Below are 19,236 nucleotides of genomic sequence, written 5' to 3'. Positions count from 1 at the left end.
TGTTTCCCTACTCATCTTTTATGACTGTTTTTCACTAGTTTTGTATTTGGCTAGGGTCAGTGTCACTACTGGTAGCATGAGGCGATACCTGGACCCTATAGAGGTTGCACAGGCAGTCCAACTCCTCCAGGATGGCACATCAATACGTGCCATTGCCAGAAGGTTTTCTGTGTCTCATAGCACAGTCTCAAGAGCATGGAGGAGATTCCAGGAGACAGGCAGTCACTCTAGGAGAGCTAAACAGGGCAATAGAAGGTCCTTAACCCATCAGCAGGACCGGTATCTGCTCTTTTGCTCCAAAAAAAAAATAAGGTGAACGAACCACCTTTCTCGAGAAATGGCGTCTCGGATGGCTACGGTCTTGCTGCCCTAAAGGACTTGGGTAGTCCAAGAGTACTGCAAATATAAAACACAAAAAAGGGCGCACCGACCTAGCGCATTATCCTCAAAAATGGCTTTATTGTTAAAACATAAAATTGGCTACTCATAAACATAGGTGAAAATCAATAACTTGAGTATCAGAAGTAGTTCATACAATTGTCCATAGTCCTATTTGGATGACGGCTGACGCGTTTAAAGGCATACGCCTCTTCCTCAGAGCCACTGTGTCATAGTCTACTCACAGATTTATATATCACTGAAAAGGCCCAAGCCCCATCCATCTAATAGGCTCCTCCCTCTGGGGTGTGGCAGTGGTGCTCGAACTCCTCCCACTTGCATCACTGCCAAACTCCACAAGAATATGTGTAAGGGTTGAAAGATCCAAGACCACCACCAGGCTGAAAGACAAACTGCCTCTTACCGAATGACATGGACCCTCATTACAAAGGTCATGTCCAGCATTCACTTGTAAAGTCAAATCAGCACTCTTCCAGTATGACAGGAACGATCCTCTACAAGTGTGCCCAAGTGAAACCAAGCAAGAGTATCCTCATAGCGTATTATGTATAAACTGTTTATTATCACGCAAGTAAATAAACTGCTTCCATGGTAGTTGAATCAGTATAGCAGAATGGAATCTGTATACCACCAACAAGATGGCCGTCGCATCTCCTCGTGGTGGCTAGTGTCGCCGTAGGCTCCTCCCAACGCGTTTCGTCATAGGCTGACGTCATCGTCCTGTAACATCGTTCAGCATGACCGGTTAGGTATTGGGTCAGTGATGGTCTGGGGAGGCAAATCCATGGAGGTACGCACAGACCTCTACAGGCTAGACAATGGCACCCTGACTGCCATTAGGTATCAGGATAAAATCCTTGGACCCATTGTCAGACCCTACGCTGGTGCAGTGGGTCCTTGATTCCTCCTGGTGCACGACAATGCCCGGCCTAATATGGCGAGAGTATGCAGCCAGTTCTTGGAGAATGAAGGGACTGATACTATTAAATGGCCCCAACGCTCACCTGGCCTAAATCCAGTAGAACACCTCTGGGACATTATGTTTCGGTCCATTTGACGCCGCCAGGTTGCACCTCAGTCTGTTCAGGAGCTCAGTGAAGCCCTGGTCCAGATCTGAGAGGAAATACCCCAGGACACCATGCGTCGTCTCATTAGGAGCATGCTCCGACGTTGTCAGGCATGCATACAAGCATGTGGGGGCCATAGAAACTACTAAGTACCATTTTGAGTTGCTGCAATGAAATTTCAGCAAAATGGACTAGCCTGCTGAATCATTTTTTCACTTTGATTTTTGGGGTGTCTTTACATTCAGCCCTCTGTAGGGTGATCATTTTAATTTCCATCAAACGATGTGGCATCCTTTCCTTCCTAACACATTACCCAGTCCATATCAGTATAGATATCCAGCATGAGATTTTTCCCCATTGAGATCTGATGTGTTTTCAAAGTGTTCCTTTAATTTTTTTTGAGCAGCGTATATACAACCCCTGACCTGCATTGGCAGATTTTTTTTTTGGTAAAGGAGAACTAACCCTTTAAATCATATTGACAGCAGCAACAATGTGAATAAGAGCATGTTGATTAATGGAACATATTTCCTGATATAAGTCCTGAGAGCGGGGACTTATGGCAGATGTGCCAATAGATACAGACTGCTCAGTACAAAAGTGTGTCTTCCTAGAAAGACTGCCCAACTTCTACAAAAACTTACTGTGTTCCTGGAAAGGTCAGCGAGTGGACGGTTACAGACATGTGACACGGTCAGTTAAAACTTTGAATGCTGAATACCAGGAAAATATAAAAATCTCAAACTAATAAAGCTCTGCATTTAACCACTTCCATACCGGGCCTATTCTGGCACTCCTTTCCTACATGTAAAATCATTTCTAGCAAAAAAAAATTGCTCAGAACCCCCAAAACATTATATATGTTTTTTTAGACACTAAAAAATAAAATGGCGGTCATTGAACTTTTTATGTCGCACGGTATTTGTGCAGCAATTTTTCAAATGCTTTTTTTTTGGGGGGAAAATAACACACTAAAGTTAGGCTAATTTTTTTGTATAATGTAAAATATGATGTTACGCCCTAGTAAATAGATACCCAACATGTCGTGCTTTAAAATAGCGTAGGAATGGCGCCAAACTTCGATATCTAAAAATCTCCATAGGCAAAGTTTTATACATTTTTACAGGTTACCAGTTTAGAGTAAGGCCCCTACACAGAGTTCATCAGGTGGACTCCGTTTTTATCAGCAGGGGATCGATCCGCTGATCCCCTGCTGAGAAGGCGGATGACAGCTGTGTCTCCGTGCTGTGTGCAGAGACACAGCTGTCAGGTCCCCATTCTTCTCTATGGGGGAATCGGATGGGAACGGACCGTCTGTCCATTCTCATTCGATCCGATCCACCAGACGGATGGAAAATAGGGTTTCTATCCATACGGTTTTGACGGATCGGACTCCGCTGACATCCGATGCCCCATAGAGATGCATGGAGCGTCCGTTAAGATCCGCCAAAAAAACTGACAGGTGGATCTGAACAGACTCCATGTGTGAAAGGGGCCTTACAGAGGAGGTCTTGGGCTAGAATTGTTGCTCTTGCACTAATGTTCACGCTGATACCTCACATGTGTGGTTTACATATGTGGGCACGACGCACATATGCATTCGCGAGCATGAGGAGACAGGGTGCTTTAAATTTTTTATATTGCTTATTTTATTTTTATTTTAACAATTTCCCTTCAATTTTTTATTGCTTATTTTATTTTTATTTTAACAATGTCCCTTCAATTTTTTTTTTTTGATTACTTTTGTTCCTTTTACAAGGAATGTAAACATCCCTTGTAATAGGAATAGGGCATGACAGGTCCTCTTTATAGAGAGATCTGGGGTCTATAAGTTCCCACATCTCTCCTCTAGGCTGGAAAGACTGAGACAAAAGAAAAAACAAAAAAACAAACAAAGAGATCTCAGCAGAGTGTTTACATCTGCCAGGCCTGACGTGACGTCATAACGCCTCCGAAGGTCATAGAGACTGCCGGGGAATATCTGGTCCACGGCATTCTCTATGGTAAACCTCTGCCAATGGCGGATTCCCTTTCCAGCTTGCTGATCACATGGGCGAGACGGTAGAAGCATCGTAGGGTGGCGGGAGAAGGGGATGGGTGTGGGGGGGGATTGCCCCCCCCGCCACCTTTAAAAACAATCAAGTGGCTGAACATTGCAGGGAATCAACAGTAGAAAAGAATGATATCTGAATGATGCCTGCAGCTGCACCCATCATTCAGATATCTCCACTTCCAGTCCCCAACGTCCAGTGTTGGGGGTAACTAGTTACAAAGTAACTGATTACAGTAACTACATTACTTTTTTTGGTAACAAAGTAATGTAACTAGTTACAATACTAATATTGGTAACTACACTACTTTACTAGGCTATAGGAGGTAACTACACTACTTTACTAGGCTATAGGAGGTAACTACACTACTTTACTAGGCTATAGGAGGTAACTACACTACTTTACTAGGCTATAGGAGGTAACTACACTACTTTACTAGGCTATAGGAGGTAACTTCACTACTTTACTAGGCTATAGGAGGTAACTACACTACTTTACTAGGCTATAGGAACGCGCTTTCCTGCGTTACCCAAGCCGTGCGATACAATCGTTATTTGGAAGAATAGAGAGGGATGAAGTTTATGACTTTTTGTTGCACTTTATGTTTTATTCAGTTTTTTCAGCTTTTGTTCTCATTTTTCCCAAAGCCTGTGTTTCTACAATAAACTCTATGCAGAAAGAGTGTCATGTATCTTCTTCTACACGGTCAATTAAGAAAGAGGAAAGTAAAGTAATAAGTAGTGAATTTACTTTTCAAATGCAGTAACTAGTAAAGTAATCTCATTACAATTTACAGAAGTAACTAGTTACATTTTTTGAGTAACTACCCCAACACTGCCAACTTAATATGACGGCCTTAGGCTGGCAGTGGTTAATATAGTTCAATTCTCCTGTGCAATAATGGGAAGAAAGAGGAAAGTTTCTAACAAATTTGGATGAGTATGACTGAAGGTCTTGCTGCTCCCTCGGGACCAAGGGTATCCGATACAAACTGGATGATACTGGAAATGAGCAGCATTTCTTGGCTCTGAGGAAGGGGGTTCGCCCTCGAAACGCGTCAGCCTAGCCACAGCAGCTCCATGCGGTTTGCCGCTCGGCGTCCAGCATTACGCAGTGCCTGGCTACCTTGGAGACGTCTTTACTGATTTATTGATTTGTTGATATGTGTGTGCTTTCACACCATTTTTGTGAGTATATTTTATGCATTTTACTATTTTAATAAATGTTTTTAGTGGTAATGCACTAGGTCGGTGCGCCCCTCTTTCTGGAAGTGGTTAATAACCAGCCTTGTGCCTTAGGTGTGCTTGATACGCCCCAAAACACTTCACCGAATCGCATAGGACGTACATGGCACGCCCTGTTCCTCCTCTTCTTGCTGCCGTTCCCTGCCACTTTTATTGGCAATATAACAAACATTTAAACTGAGGCGCCACATCACTGCAAAGAGGTCCAGATACAAATGTATTCAGAGAAAAGTCAGGGGTACAATCCAAAAAGCACCAACGCAATTTAAAAATGTCGCCAACGCGTTTCAAGGGTCCAAAGAGAGCCCACTTTATCAGGACTAGAAAGAACATAACAATGTTTTTTTTTTTTAAACTTGTAAGGTTGTTATAAAATGTATCTAAATCCAGAATCTCTCCTTCTCCCAATAGTTATTAACCACTTCAGCCCCGGAAGGTTTTGCCCCTCTTCATGACCAGGCCATTTTTTGAGATACGGCATTGCATTACTTTAACTGACAGTTGCACGGTCATGCGACACTGTACCCAAATAATGTCCTTTTTTCCCCACAAATAGAGCTTTTTTTGGTGGTATTTGATGACCTCTGCGGTTTTTATTATTTTTTGTGCTATAAACAAAAACAGAGCGACAATTTAGAGGAAAAAAAAACTAAATTTTTTACTTTCTGCTGTAAAACACATCCAATAAAAAAAATATATAAAATCAAACTTCTTCATCAATTTAGGCCAATATGTATTCTGCTACATATTTTCGGTAAACAAAAATCCCAATAAGCGTATATTTATTGGTTTGCGCAAAAGTTATAGTATCTACAAACTACGGGATATTTTTATGGAATTTTTTTACATTTATTTTTTTACTAGTAATGGCCACGATCAGCGACTTATAGCAGGACTGCGACATTGCGGCTGACAAATCGGACACCTGCCACTTTTGACACTTTTTTTGGGGACCAGCGACACCAGTACAGTGATCAGTGCTAAAAATATGCACTGTCACTGGCAGGGAAGAGGTTAACATCGGGGGTGATCAAAGGGTTAAATGTGTTCCCTGGGAGTGCTTGCTAACTGTGGGGGAGGTGCTTGTACTGTAAGAAGACAGAGATCTGTGTTCCTTCTTAGCAGGAACACAAGATCTCCATCTTCTCCTCTATCAGAATGGCGATCTGCCTTGATCCGCCATTCTGCCTCTCTTGGGAATGATTGCGGGTGGCCAGCGGATATAGGGGCTGGCTTCCCCTCTGTCCAATCAGTGCGTGATCGGGTTTCCGGCGGCACGCGCACCCCCTAGAGGCTATTGCATGAAATGACGTACCGGTACGTGATTTTGTGCAATAGACCTGACCTGCCACAGTAACTGTTTGTTACCCGATTGGCAAGTGGTTACAGAGGAGGTTTACTCAGGAAAAATAAAAGTTAAACCTCAGTTACGAATCCTGTAGCTGCTGGCTTTTAATAAAAGGACACTTACCTGTCCAGGGATCCAGCGCCGTTCTCAGCCAATCTAGTTCTTCACTAGCCTTCGGGTTCCCGGTGCTGGCATCATGTGTGTGGGCAGCCGGCTATGCGGCTTTCACTTCGCAACCCATTGTGACTGTGCGAGCCGCACTGCACTTTGTGAATGGCCCGCAGTCTTCTGAGACCTGTGACGTGTCCAAGAAGACTGCAGGAGGGGGGGGGGCAGAAGTGGGAGCAGGTACCTGTAAAAACTAGGCACCCCCCCCCAAAAAGAATTGACCTGCCAAATGGGACAAGGGAGGAGGGGAGAAGGACTTAAAGTGCAACTTTTTTTTTTTAACCAAATTTGCAATTTTTGAGTGTTTTTGAAAATTATGGCTAGCTATAGATTGAAAATTAAAGTGATTGTAAAGTCTTGTTTTCTAATAAAATAAACTACCTCCCCTGTGCAGTTGATTTTGCACAGAGTGGCCCAGATCCTCCCTTTCTCGGGTTCCTGGCTGAAGCTCTTGGCCCCTCCCTCCTGCTGAGTGCCCCCAAAACAAGCAGCTTGCTATGGGGGCACCCGAGCCAAGCTGCAGCTCCGTGTGTCCATTCAGACATGGAGCTGCTGTTCAGTTCCGCCCCCCTTCTCTCCTGATTGGCCAATTGAGTTTGATTGACAGCGGAAGCCAATGACGCAGCTGCTGTTTCTCAGCCAATCAGAAGAGAGTCCCTGATGGCTGAGGCACTTGTGGACATCGCTGGATAGAGAGGGGGCTCAGGTATTAGGGGGGCTGCTGCACACAGAAGATTTTTTACCTTAATGCATAGAATGCATTAAGGTAAAAAAAACTTCTGACTTTACAACCACTTTATAACCACTTGCCGACAAGCTGCCGCAGTTCTACAGCGGCAGGTTACGGCGAATCACCCTACCTGTACAGCGGGTCACAGGAGGGGGCCTGTGGGCGCGTGCCTACACCCACTTGCCAGCAGGGAAGCCAAAGCACAGGGCCGGTGGCCGTGATTGCCGCCAGGCACCTGCGATCACTCCCCATGAAGGGAAAACAGCGGACTGCTGTTGTAAACACATGCAGAGCTTCTGTATTCCTCCTATTTAGGATCACAGGTCTCTGTGTTGATATTACAAGCCAATCCCCCCCACAGTTAGAAAACACCCCCTAGGCTCACACTTAACTCTTTGATCGCCCCTGGGTTAACACCTTCCCTGTCATTATTACAGTAACAGTGCATATTTTTAGCACTGATTACTGTAGTAATGTCACTGGTCCTCCCAAAAGTATAAAAAATGTCAGTTAGGGGTCCGATCTGTCCGCCGCATTGTCGCAGTCCCACTAAAAATCGCAGATCACCGCCATTACTAGTAAAAAAGAAATAAATAAAAATTACCTAAATCTTTCCCCTAGTTTGTAGACGCGAACTTTTGCGCAAACCAATCAAAATACGCTTATTGGGATTTTGTTTTTAACAAAAATATGTAGCAGAATACAAACTGGCCTAAAATGATGAAAACATTTGATTTTTTAACTTTTTTTTTTTTTTTTGGGGTGGGGGGCGGAATGTTATATAGCAGAAAGTAAAAAATATTGTTTTGTTTCCTTTTTCAAAATTGTCACTGTTTGTTTGTTTATAGAGAAAAAAATAAAAAATAAATTGCGCAGGTGATCAAATACCACCAAAAGAAAGCTGTATTTGTCGGGGGAAAAAAAGGACATCAATTTTAATTTGGGTAAAGCGCCGCAGGACCGTGCAATTGTCTGTTAAAGTAACGCAGTGCCGAATCGCAAAAAATGGCCTGGTCATTAGGGGGACAAATCCTTCCGGTGCAGAACTGGTTGAAGGTAATTTTACTAAAATTAAAGCCATAGAATCAGATATAATGAGATTTTAATGGGCAGTTCTTGGATGCTAAATATTGCACATATGTTACATTTCTATGTATTTATTACCTCTTACAGAAATCGGAGTATTCCATTGGCAATACCTTCATCTGCTTTTCTCTCCAGATGGACGCAGCCATTTTAGTTCAGCCATCATCCAGGGTCACCACCTACTTCCTGGACTGAGATGCCGCTTTGGAGATGACAACATTATGTAAAGCCTGGTGTCTGTGAAGTTCTTGGTTAGGTTAGGGTGACCAGGCGTCCCCAGTTTCCGGGGACAGTCCCCAGACTGAGGACACTGTCCCCGAACCAAGTCTGTCCCAAGATTCAGTCCTGTGCCCAGTGCTCTGTGTAATATGTAGTCCTGTGCCCAGTGCTCTGTGTATTATGCAGTCCTGTGCTCAGCGCTCTGTGTAATATGTAGTCTTGTGCCCAGAGCTTTGTGCATTATGCAGTCCTGTGCCCAGCACTGTGTATTATGCAGTCCCGTGCCCAGTGCTCTGTGTAATATGTAGTCTTGTGCCCAGAGCTTTGTGTATTATGCAGTCCTGTGCCCAGCGCTCTGTGTATTATGCAGTCCTGTGCCCAGCGATCTGTGTATTATGCAGTCCTGTGCCCAGTGCTCTGTGTATTATGCAGTCCTGTGCCCAGCGATCTGTGTATTATGCAGTCCTGTGCCCAGCGATCTGTGTATTATGCAGTCCTGTGCCCAGCGATCTGTGTATTATGCAGTCCTGTGCCCAGCAATCTGTGTATTATGCAGCCCTGTGCCCAGCGCTCTGTGTATAATGCAGTCCTGTGCCCAGCGCTCTGTGTATTATGCAGTCCTGTGCCCAGCGCTCTGTGTATTATGCAGTCCTGTGCCCAGCGATCTGTGTATTATGCAGTCCTGTGCCCAGTGCTCTGTGTATTATGCAGTCCTGTGCCCAGCGATCTGTGTATTATGTAGTCCTGTGCCCAGCGCTCTGTGTATTATGTAGTCCTGTGCCCAGCGCTCTGTGTATTATGCAGTCCTGCGCCCAGCGCTCTGTGTATTATGCAGTCCTGCGCCCAGCGCTCTGTGTATTATGCAGTCCTGGTGCCCAGCGCTCTGTGTATAATGCAGTCCTGTGCCCAGCGCTCTGTGTATTATGCAGTCCTGTGCCCAGCGCTCTGTGTATTATGCAGTCCTGTGCCCAGCGATCTGTGTATTATGTAGTCCTGTGCCCAGCGCTCTTTGTATTATGTAGTCCTGTGCCTAGTGCTCTGTGTATTATGTAGTCCTGTGCCCAGCGCTCTGTGTATTATGCAGTCCTGCTCCCAGCGCTCTGTGTATTATGCAGTCCTGGTGCCATTTGCCAATAAAAAAAAAATATACGTCCCCGGATTTAATTTTAAAAATCAGGTCACCTTAGGTTAGGTAAATGTCTGAAGGCTGGTACACATTGGCCGAATATTGGCAGGTTCAACAGGAACCGGAGGACATTCGGCCAGTGTGTACAGAGCCTGTCTGACAGAATCCGGAACAAGGATGCCAATTGGCACCCTATCAGCGTTTGCAGCCAATGGCTGTGAACGCTGACCGGTGTGTTTCTGGCAGGGGAGCAGTCCCCCGTCAGCACACAATAGCACAGCGATTAAAAAAGACTCATCTATCAAATAAAGGTCCCAGTGAAGAAGGTCATCTGCTCCCCAGGTCCGGATGTTAGGGAGACCACAGTGTGACAGGAAAGAAAGGCCAGCAGGGTTCTGTGTTGTTCCGGGTGTATGCGATGGAGAGCAGCGTGGCGTCACCAGGAAGAAGGGAACCAGGCATGACACAGATCAGCCTCTACTGCAGCCTTGTGACTTGCTACGAAGTTACAATGTTGCAGTCTGGATATTGGGAGGAGAGGAGACTGAGGAAATGTTTCCTCCTGCCTGCAGCAGACTGGAGGCATCATCTCAAACCAAGTCACAGACTATGGCTCAAGGGTGGCTTATAAAAATAAATAATATAAATAATTTGAATAATGATCCTATTGCTGTATATTGGGACATGTTGGAGTTGTGTAGCACATAAAGGTTTTTTGAATTTTTCCTTAGCAGAAGTGTAATTTTTTCAGACCTTACCTTGATGGCCTTGGCCCTGCTGATCAGGCCGTCATGCTCAGTACTTCCGATGAGAAGGTCTATATTCTGGGCAGTCTTCTGCTGGAGAAGTCTTGTTGGCGAGTCCCTCAGGTAGGATCCATCTATAACGGGTCCCCATGTTTGGAAGGGTCCGCGGACTGCAAGAAGCTATGGAGGAATGATGGAGAATGGTCAGCTGTTTGCACTTTATGCCTTAAACTCTGCAGTCTCTTCATATGGTTGGCTTCACACCAATGCAATGCGGTTAACATGCATTTTACAATGGCACCCAATGCACAACTACAGCAGCTGGCGACCCACACCCATGCTCCAATACATGTTTTCACCAATGGCAATGCATTGGCTGCCCATTCAAAATTAAAGGGCCATCAAAATGGATAAAAAGTCAGGACACTTGAGTTCACACCTCAGTTGGGTGAATAGGCCTGATTTGTGATCATACAGACATCACATCTAATGATTGGTAGGCTGCAATATATTACTTTTCTGATTTTGGGTTTAATACTGATTTAAACCTGAGGAATATTTACCTAACTTCTTTCTCCAACAGGATTCCTCCACCATGGTACAGCTGGTCCTATGAAGTCAATCTTTTTTGCCAGTCTTGCAGTCAAGGCCTCGTTGACTTCATCATAAACAATGCAGGACCCTCAGTCCTGCATTACAAGTGTGGACATACAGAACCCACTCAAATACTGAGAGCAGAGGAGAGCGACAGCTGTTGGGGTACTCCTCTACTAGAATTTTTCCTGCTAGACGACACAAGCATTTAAGCCTTGCCAAATTGTGTTCAACTTTAATAGCTTGCTAGCACTGAAAGGAGTTCCATAGGATTGGAGAGGCTCTGGAAAAGTCCTGGAGGCAAGCATGGGAGGAGGTGATGAGGGAGCTAGAGAGCAGGAGGTTTTGTAGAGGAATAAAGAGAGCAATTAGGTTGGTATTAGGTTGGAAGTAAAATTGAATTAGATTCAACTTCTGAAGAGTTAGACCCCTTTCACACATACGGACCGTTCGTCTGTTGACGGATGGAAAATGGACATCAATGCATTCCTATGGAAAAATGGATGTAAATGGATGATCATGAGTTTTCATCCGCTTCGGTCAACATCCGTTTTTTTGAACAGATGAAAGCCTTATTTTACATTTGTTATAAAAATGGATCTGATGGAAAAACAGATGAAAAGCAGATGACAACGGATGGAAAACGGATGACAACGGATGAAAAACTGATGTTGACTGAAAAAAATTGATGACAAAATAAGGTGACTGAACTGATGAAATGAACGTGTATGTGTGAAAGGGGCCTTAAGCCCCTTTCACACATACGGTTCGTTTGTCCGTTTTTCATCCATCCATTGACGGATGAAAAACAGACATCAATGCATCTCTATGTAAAAACAGACGACAATGGATGATCATCCGTTAACATGCGTTTTCATCCGCTTCCGTCAATGTCCGTTTTTTGGAACGGATGAATGCCCTATTTTTCATCTGTCAAAAAAAACAGATCGGACGAAAAACGGATGTAAACAGACAAACGGTAGTGGATGTAAAAAAAATGGATGAAACATGGATGAAAAATGGATGAAAATGGACGAAAAACGGACGAAAAATGGATGAAAAAACGGATGAAAATGGATGAAAAATTAATGAAAAAAAGACGAAAAACGGACGAAAAACGGACGAAAAACGGATGAAAAATGGATGAAAAATGGGCGAAAAACAGGCGAAAAACGGACAAAAAACAGACAAAAAACAGACAAAAAAGAGACGAAAAAGAGACGAAAAACGGACAAAAACTGATAAAAAACGGATGAAAAATGGATGAAAAACGGACGAAAAACAGACGAAAAACAGACGAAAAACAGATGAAAAACAGATGAAAAAACAGATGAAAAAACAGATGAAAAAATGGATGAAAAAACGGATGAAAAATGGATAAAAAACGGATGAAAAACGGACGAAAAACAGATGAAAAAATGGATGAAAAAACGGATGAAAAATGGATGAAAAATGGATGGAAAATGGGCGAAAAACAGGCGAAAAACGGACAAAAAACAGACAAAAAACAGACAAAAAAGAGACGAAAAACGGACAAAAACAGATGAAAAACGGAGGAAAAATGGATGAAAAATGGACGAAAAACAGACGAAAAACAGATGAAAAACAGATGAAAAAATGGATGAAAAAATGGATGAAAAATGGATGAAAAATGGATGAAAAATGGGCGAAAAACAGGCGAAAAACGGACAAAAAACAGACAAAAAACAGACAAAAAAGAGAAGAAAAACGGACAAAAACAGATGAAAAACGGATGAAAAATGGATGAAAAATGGACGAAAAACAGACGAAAAACAGATGAAAAACAGATGAAAAAATGGATAAAAAAATGGATGAAAAAACGGATGAAAAATGGATAAAAAACGGACGAAAAACGGATGAAAAACAGATGAAAAACAGATGAAAAACGGATGAAAAACGGACGAAAAACAGACGAAAAACAGACAAAAAACAGACGAAAAACGAACGAAAAACGGATGAAAAATTGATGAAAAACGGACGAAAAACAGATGAAAAACAGATGAAAAACGGATGAAAAACGGATGAAAAACGGATGAAAAACGGATAAAAAAAATGATACATTTTGACGTGACTGAACTGATGAACTGAACGGACCATATGTGTGAAAGGGGCCTTAGGCTGACTGTGGATGGTGCCAAGTCCCCAGATGACCTTAATGTCCAGGGAGACAGAAAGGCCAATTGGCTGCTCCAGGTGGGAGGGGTAATCCTGAGGACAGGTGGGACTGGTTGCTAGCCCTGGCTCACATCCATGTATACAACTTGGGAAAGAAATTGGCTGCACACCTCTGCCGGTCCAATATGTTTATTGAAACATAAAAAAATGCCACCAGGACAAGAACACAGACCATGGAAAGGTTGACGCGTTTCACACTTACAACGTGCTTCTTCAAAACCTCAATGTCCAGACATACTGGGTCTAAGGAGATATGTCAATGCATAAAGTGGCCTTTGAAACAGAACAAGAGATTTAAAGGGATAAAACACGGTGGAATGTGCATGTATTGCAGAGATGTACTAAATGTGTTTTATGTTTTATGTTTTTTTGTTTTTTGTTTTTGTTTTTTGTTTTAGAACTAACGTTTTCCAACTGTTCTTCCAAAAACAGTTTCATTTTTCGATCTTTACATTTCTCATTCTGTGAAGGTGAGATCTTGAGTTGTGATTTTGCTGACTCCGAAGCTCCAGAAATGACTGTCCCTGGCCAATACGGCTCTTTCATTACCCACTCTCTTAGGTATGAAACAGATTTATGATACAATAAGAAACAAACTGTACCATCTGAGTAGCTATGAAATGACTGATAATACGACTAAAGCCCAACCACCGGTGTTTCTGCAGCTGCTACATGTAATAAATGTGATTAATGTGTGTGAAGACGTCAGGCTAAATCTACAAAGGGCTCAGAGAAAATAAAACCATGTATAGTTTCTGGCTTTAGGTCACACTCACTATGATGGCAGCCATTGTGCATTTGTACTTCTTTGGCCATTGTCGTTCTATAGGCATAGGGGAGACAATTCATTTCAGTGGACAGCCCTACCCACAACAAACGTATCACAGTAGCTCATGTACCTTTCTGAGCATTGAGCTTCATGCCAATATTAACAACTTGCCCATTGGGCACTTTTACCCCTTTCCTGCCCGGGCCAATTTTCAGCTTTCAGCACTGTCACACTTTAAATGACAATTGCGTAGTCATGCAACACTATACCCATATGACATTTTTATAATTTTTTTTCTACATAAATAGAGATTTCATTTGGTGGTATTTAATCAGCACTGTTTTTTTTTTATTTTTTGCTAAATAAAGGGAAAAAAAGATTGAAAATCTTGAAAAAAAAAAAAACTTTTATACTTTGTTATAAAATTTTGCAAACAGGTAATTTTTCTCCTTCACTGATGTGCGCTGATGAGGCTGCATTAATGGGCTGCACTGATGGGCACTGGTAAGTGGCACTAATAGGTGGCACTGATGGGCACTGATAGGCGGCACTGATAGGTGGCACTGATGGACACTGGTAGGGGGAACTAATAGTTGACACTGATGAAAAGGCACTGATGGGCACTGATTGGCAGCACTGGTGGGCACTAATTGGCAGCACTGGTGGGCACTGATAAGTGGCACTAATTGGTGGCACTGATGGACACTGGTAGGGGGAACTAATAGTTGACACTGATAAAAAGGCACTGATGGGCACTGATTGGCAGCACTGGTGGGCACTAATTGGCAGCACTAGTGGGCACTGATAAGTGGCACTAATTGGTGGCACTGATAGACACTGGTAGGGGGAACGAATAGTTGACACTGACAAAAAGGCACTGATGGGCACTGATTGGCAGCACTGGTGGGCACTAATTGGCAGCACTGGTGGGCACTGATAAGTGGCAGTAATAGATGGCACTGATGGACACTGGTAGGGGGAACTAATAGTTGACACTGATAAAAAGGCACTGATGGGCACTGATTGGCGGCACTGGTGGGCACTAATTGGCAGCACTGCTGGGCACTTTTGGGACTGCACAGATAATCAAGACATTGATAATCAGTGCCCTGATCCCTTTTACACAGGCAGGTCACACGGTATCATTGCGAGAAAAGGAATGCCGATAACCAGCTTTGGGTAACGTGGTAAAGAGCTGCTGATTGGCTCTTTACCTCAATCTGTGATCAGCAGTGTCCAGGAGACACTGCGTTTACAGGAGGGCGTCATAAGACGCCCTCCCAGAACTGGCCACCCGTGCTGTAGCCATTATTCGGCTATATCGCGGTCGGCAAGTGGTTAACCACACTTCTTACACGCAACAGATGCCCTTTTTTTATGCCGCGTTTGGGGTGCCATTAACAAAGATGGGTAGGGCAAGAGCTACACGTTTTTCAAGTGTTTTGTAAATGGCATGATTTTGCATGCGCTCATGAAACGCTAAAGTGTAAATTCAGACTTAAAAGAGGAACACAACTCTAGAAGCTGTGCCCCCCCCCCCCCCCCCTTAAAAAAAAAAAAAAAAACGTAGGCAAAAGGACAAGTCACTAGCATTGCCTGTGTACCCCATTATTGACTTGCCATGCCTTGTTCTGCACTGTATCTCAGTGTGGAGGAGGTCATGGTGGAGGCAGGGCTTTGCTTCCTCATGCCAGAGCCTCCAGCAAGGAGAACAGTGAGAAGTACAGTGATGATCTCACAAAAATCACACTCCAAATTACCTGAGACTAGTAGTCAGAGGCAGCAGTGCCTTGGATCTGACACTGCAGATATACAGCTATGCGCCTGTAGGCATAGAAGTGCCTGGGCACACTTCCATACCAGAAAATTGAGGAATTCCAGACAAAATGTAGATTTTCCAGGGAACTGCTTAGGCACAATTAACATAAGTAAAATTACATAGCAAATCTTAAGTTTTTGAGTTTAGTTCACATTAGGTGAACTTGTCAGTCTGGATTACTGGCTTCAGACCTTGCTCCATCCAAGCTGCATATTTGCAAATTGGTGATGCAATCACTGACCAGGGCGCCCTTTGAATATATATGTTTCAGGGAAGGAGCTGGACACTAAATGATGTAGACTTTAGCTATGCAGTTTGCCCACCATAAGTTGCTTGATTACGTTCTCAGACCTGCTTTTGGAACATTAATCATATAACTGATCAGCACAGCTAGTCTCCATTAGCCATAGGGTTGCCACCTTTTCATCAAGCCAAACCTTTAGAGGTGCACTGCAATTTGTTTTTGTTGTATACACTATAGCAGTGATGGTGAACCTTGGCACCCCAGCTGTTTTGGAACTACATTTCCCATGATGCTCATGCTTTCTGCAGTTACATAGTAGGTGAGGTTGAAAAAAGACAATAGTCCATCTAGTTCAACCTGTGTAGGTGTGTGAGGCTGTAATCATCTCTCATACCCCTGAATGTTCTGTTCCTTGAGATGTACGTCCAAGAGTCTTTTGAAAGCCACCATACTTCCTGCAGAAACCACCTCTTGTGGTAGAGAATTCCACAATCTTGTAGCCCTAACAGTAAAGAAGCCCCCGTTGCCTGAGGTTAAAACGCTTCTCCTCTAATCGCACTGTATGCCCTCGAGTCCTCATGCAAACCTTTCGACCGAATAGCTTTTTTTCTATGCTGAGATCACCATTGAGATATTTATAAATTGCTATCATGTCCCCTCTCAGGCTGAGTTGGACATCATGGGAAACATAGTTCCAAAACATCTGGGGTGACAAGGTTCGTCATCACTGCACTATAGGATTGTAAAAGATCTGGGACACCTTTGGATAGTGGGTGTGGCCAATTTTCTTTAACAGTGGTAAGAGTTTATAGGGACATGGTTAACTGCTTTAAGACCACCCGCGGCACATTTACTGCGGCAGGCAGCCTCTCCTGCAGAACCGCCGTAGCCCTACGTCAGTCGCGCGCCTGGTGCTGGGAGGCGAGCGTACGCCGCTGCCGGCGCGCGCTCACTCCCACTAGGCAGCAGGGATGCCGATGCATGGGACCGGCGGCCGCGATTGCCACCGGGCACCCGCAATCGCTCCCTGCTGAGAGAGAAGGACGGGCAGCTTTTGTAAACACAGCTGACCGTTCTTCCCTCTGAAATGATCATTTCACAAGCCCCTTCCCCCCACAGTTAGTAAACACTCCCCTAGGCTCACACTTAACCCTTTGATCACCCCTAGGTTAACCCCTTCCCTGTCAATGTCATTATTACAGCAACAGTGCATATTTTTAGCACTGATTACTGTAGTAATGTCACTGGTCCCCCCAAAAGTGTCAAAAATGTCAGTTAGGGGTCCGATCTGTCCACTGCAATATCGAAATCCCACTAAAAATCAGAGATCGCTGCCATTACTAGTAAAAAAAAAAAAATAAATAAAAATGACATAAATCTTTCTCCTAGTTTGTAGACGCGATAACTTTTGCGCAAACCAATCAAAATATGCTTATTTAGGTCTTTTTAACCAAAAATATGTAGCAGAACACAAATTGGCCAAAAATGATGAAACAATTTGAATTTTAATTTTTTTTATGGAATGTTATATAGCAGAATGTGAAAAATATTGTTTCAGAATTGTCGCTCTTTTTTTATGGCGCAAAAAATAAAAATCGCACAGGTGATCAAATACCACCAAAAGAAAGCTTTATTTGTGGGGAAAAAGGCATCAATTTTATTTGGGTACAGCGTTGCACGACCATTCAATTTGAAGTTAAAAAGAAGCAGTGCCGAATTGCAAAAAATGGCCTGGTCATCAAGGGGGCAAATCCTTCTGGTCCAGAAGTGGTTAAATGAAACAGTGGATGGTGTCAGTAAGGCAGTGGATGGTGTCAGTAGAGCAGTGGATGGTGCCAGTAGAGCAGTGGATGGTGCCAGTAGAGCAGTGGATGGTTTTAGTAGGGCAGTGGACGGTGTCAGTAGGGCAGTGGACGATGTCAGTAGGGCAGTGGACAGGGTCAAATGTTTGTTAGTTTTATTTATTTATTTTTTGCAATTTTATTTTTAATTATTTTTTACAATATTATGCTTTATTATTTTTTACAATTTTATTTTTAAGAACCCTACTGGGGGCTTTGGTAAAATATCAGGGGCCTAAACTTTTCAGACAAAGAAAGTGATTGAGGACAGAGATGCCCCAGTCCCTTTCTCTGCAGCTTCAGCTGCATGGGACAGTGAATGAATAGAAAGTGCTCTATGCTGAGCTGCCTCCTGTTCAATCACAAACTGAAGCATAGTAAACACAATTTAGTATGCTTCAGCTTAAAACAAACACAGTGAGTGATTGGTATCAGTGTGGGAACAGGGGGACACACGGGAATGGGGGGCGGGGAGGGGAGAAGAAAGCTGGACAGGAGGGGTAGCAGGGCGGCATTTCCTAGAATTGTTCACCTGTATTTTCCTCCTGCAGCAGCTGAATGCCAGTAGGAGTGAGAGGAGGAGAAGACAACATTCAGCTGCTGCAGAAGGAAAATACAGGTGAACGGTTCTAGGAAATGCCACCCCCTCCTGTCCAGGTGTGAGGCTACACCCATGGTCCGGTCCGGTCAGGCAGACTAAAACTTGGACATGTGATTCAAAAACCCGGACTGTCTGGGTGAATCCGGGACAGGTGGCAACCCCTAAGTGGTCAGCTGGGAGGAACATGCTTGTCTAATGTCCTGCTGGGTATTTGCTCTTTCAGGCTCATCAAGTGCATCTGAATGGATGTCTACAAAGGGAGATATGGACAGAGTAGAAGCCATTGTAGACACAGGCATTAAGGAAATGGATGCAGATAGAGATATCCAGAATGATTCTAAGGTATTTTAAAGAAACAGGATGAAACAATTAAGATTTGAAACTTGAAGCATACAGGTGCATCTAAAAAAATTAGAATATCATTAAAAAGTTACCTAATTTATTTCAGTAATTCAATGAAAAAAGTGAAACTCATATATTTTATATAGATGTGTTACACACAGAGTGATATATTTCAAGCATTTCTTTCTTTTAATTTTGATGATTATGGCTTACAGCTAGTGACAACCCAAAAATCAGTATCTCAGAAAATTAGAATATTTTGAAAAAGTTCCATATTGTAGACTCATGGTGTCACACTCTAATCAGCTATTTAACTCTAAACACCTGTAAAGGTTTCCTGAGCCTTTAAATGGTCTCTGGTTCAGTAGGTTATACAATCATGGGGAAGGCTGCTGACTTGACAGTTGTCCAGAAGACAGTCATTGACACCCTCCACAAGGAGGGTAAATCACAAACAGTCATTACTAAAGAAGCTGGCTGTTCACAGAGTGCTGTATCCAAGCATATTAAAGGAAAGTTGAGTGGAAGGAAAAAGTGTGGTAAAATAAGGTGCACAAAGAACAGGGATAACCGCAGCCCTGAGAGGATTGTGAAGCAAAGGTCATTCAAGAATTTGGGGGAGATTCACAAAGAGTGGACTGTGGCT

The 19,236-nt window shown here is 43.4% G+C and overlaps 1 protein-coding gene across 1 annotated transcript in view; it reads right to left on the bottom strand.

The window, feature by feature from the left end:
- Positions 1 to 19,236, bottom strand: part of TG (thyroglobulin) — a gene marked incomplete at its 5' end in the record, with an annotated part of 481,401 nt that overhangs the window by 67,423 nt on the left and 394,742 nt on the right. Inside the window, one exon of the mRNA XM_082259019.1 lies at positions 10,197 to 10,364. Within this exon, the coding sequence (XP_082115145.1) occupies positions 10,197 to 10,364 (168 nt within the window). The remainder of the gene's footprint in view (positions 1 to 10,196; positions 10,365 to 19,236) is intronic.

This window comes from Pelophylax lessonae (genome assembly GCF_965119305.1).
Source record: "Pelophylax lessonae genome assembly, chromosome: 5".
Lineage (NCBI taxonomy): Eukaryota > Metazoa > Chordata > Amphibia > Anura > Ranidae > Pelophylax > Pelophylax lessonae.
This window is presented reverse-complemented; position numbering and strand designations above follow the sequence as displayed.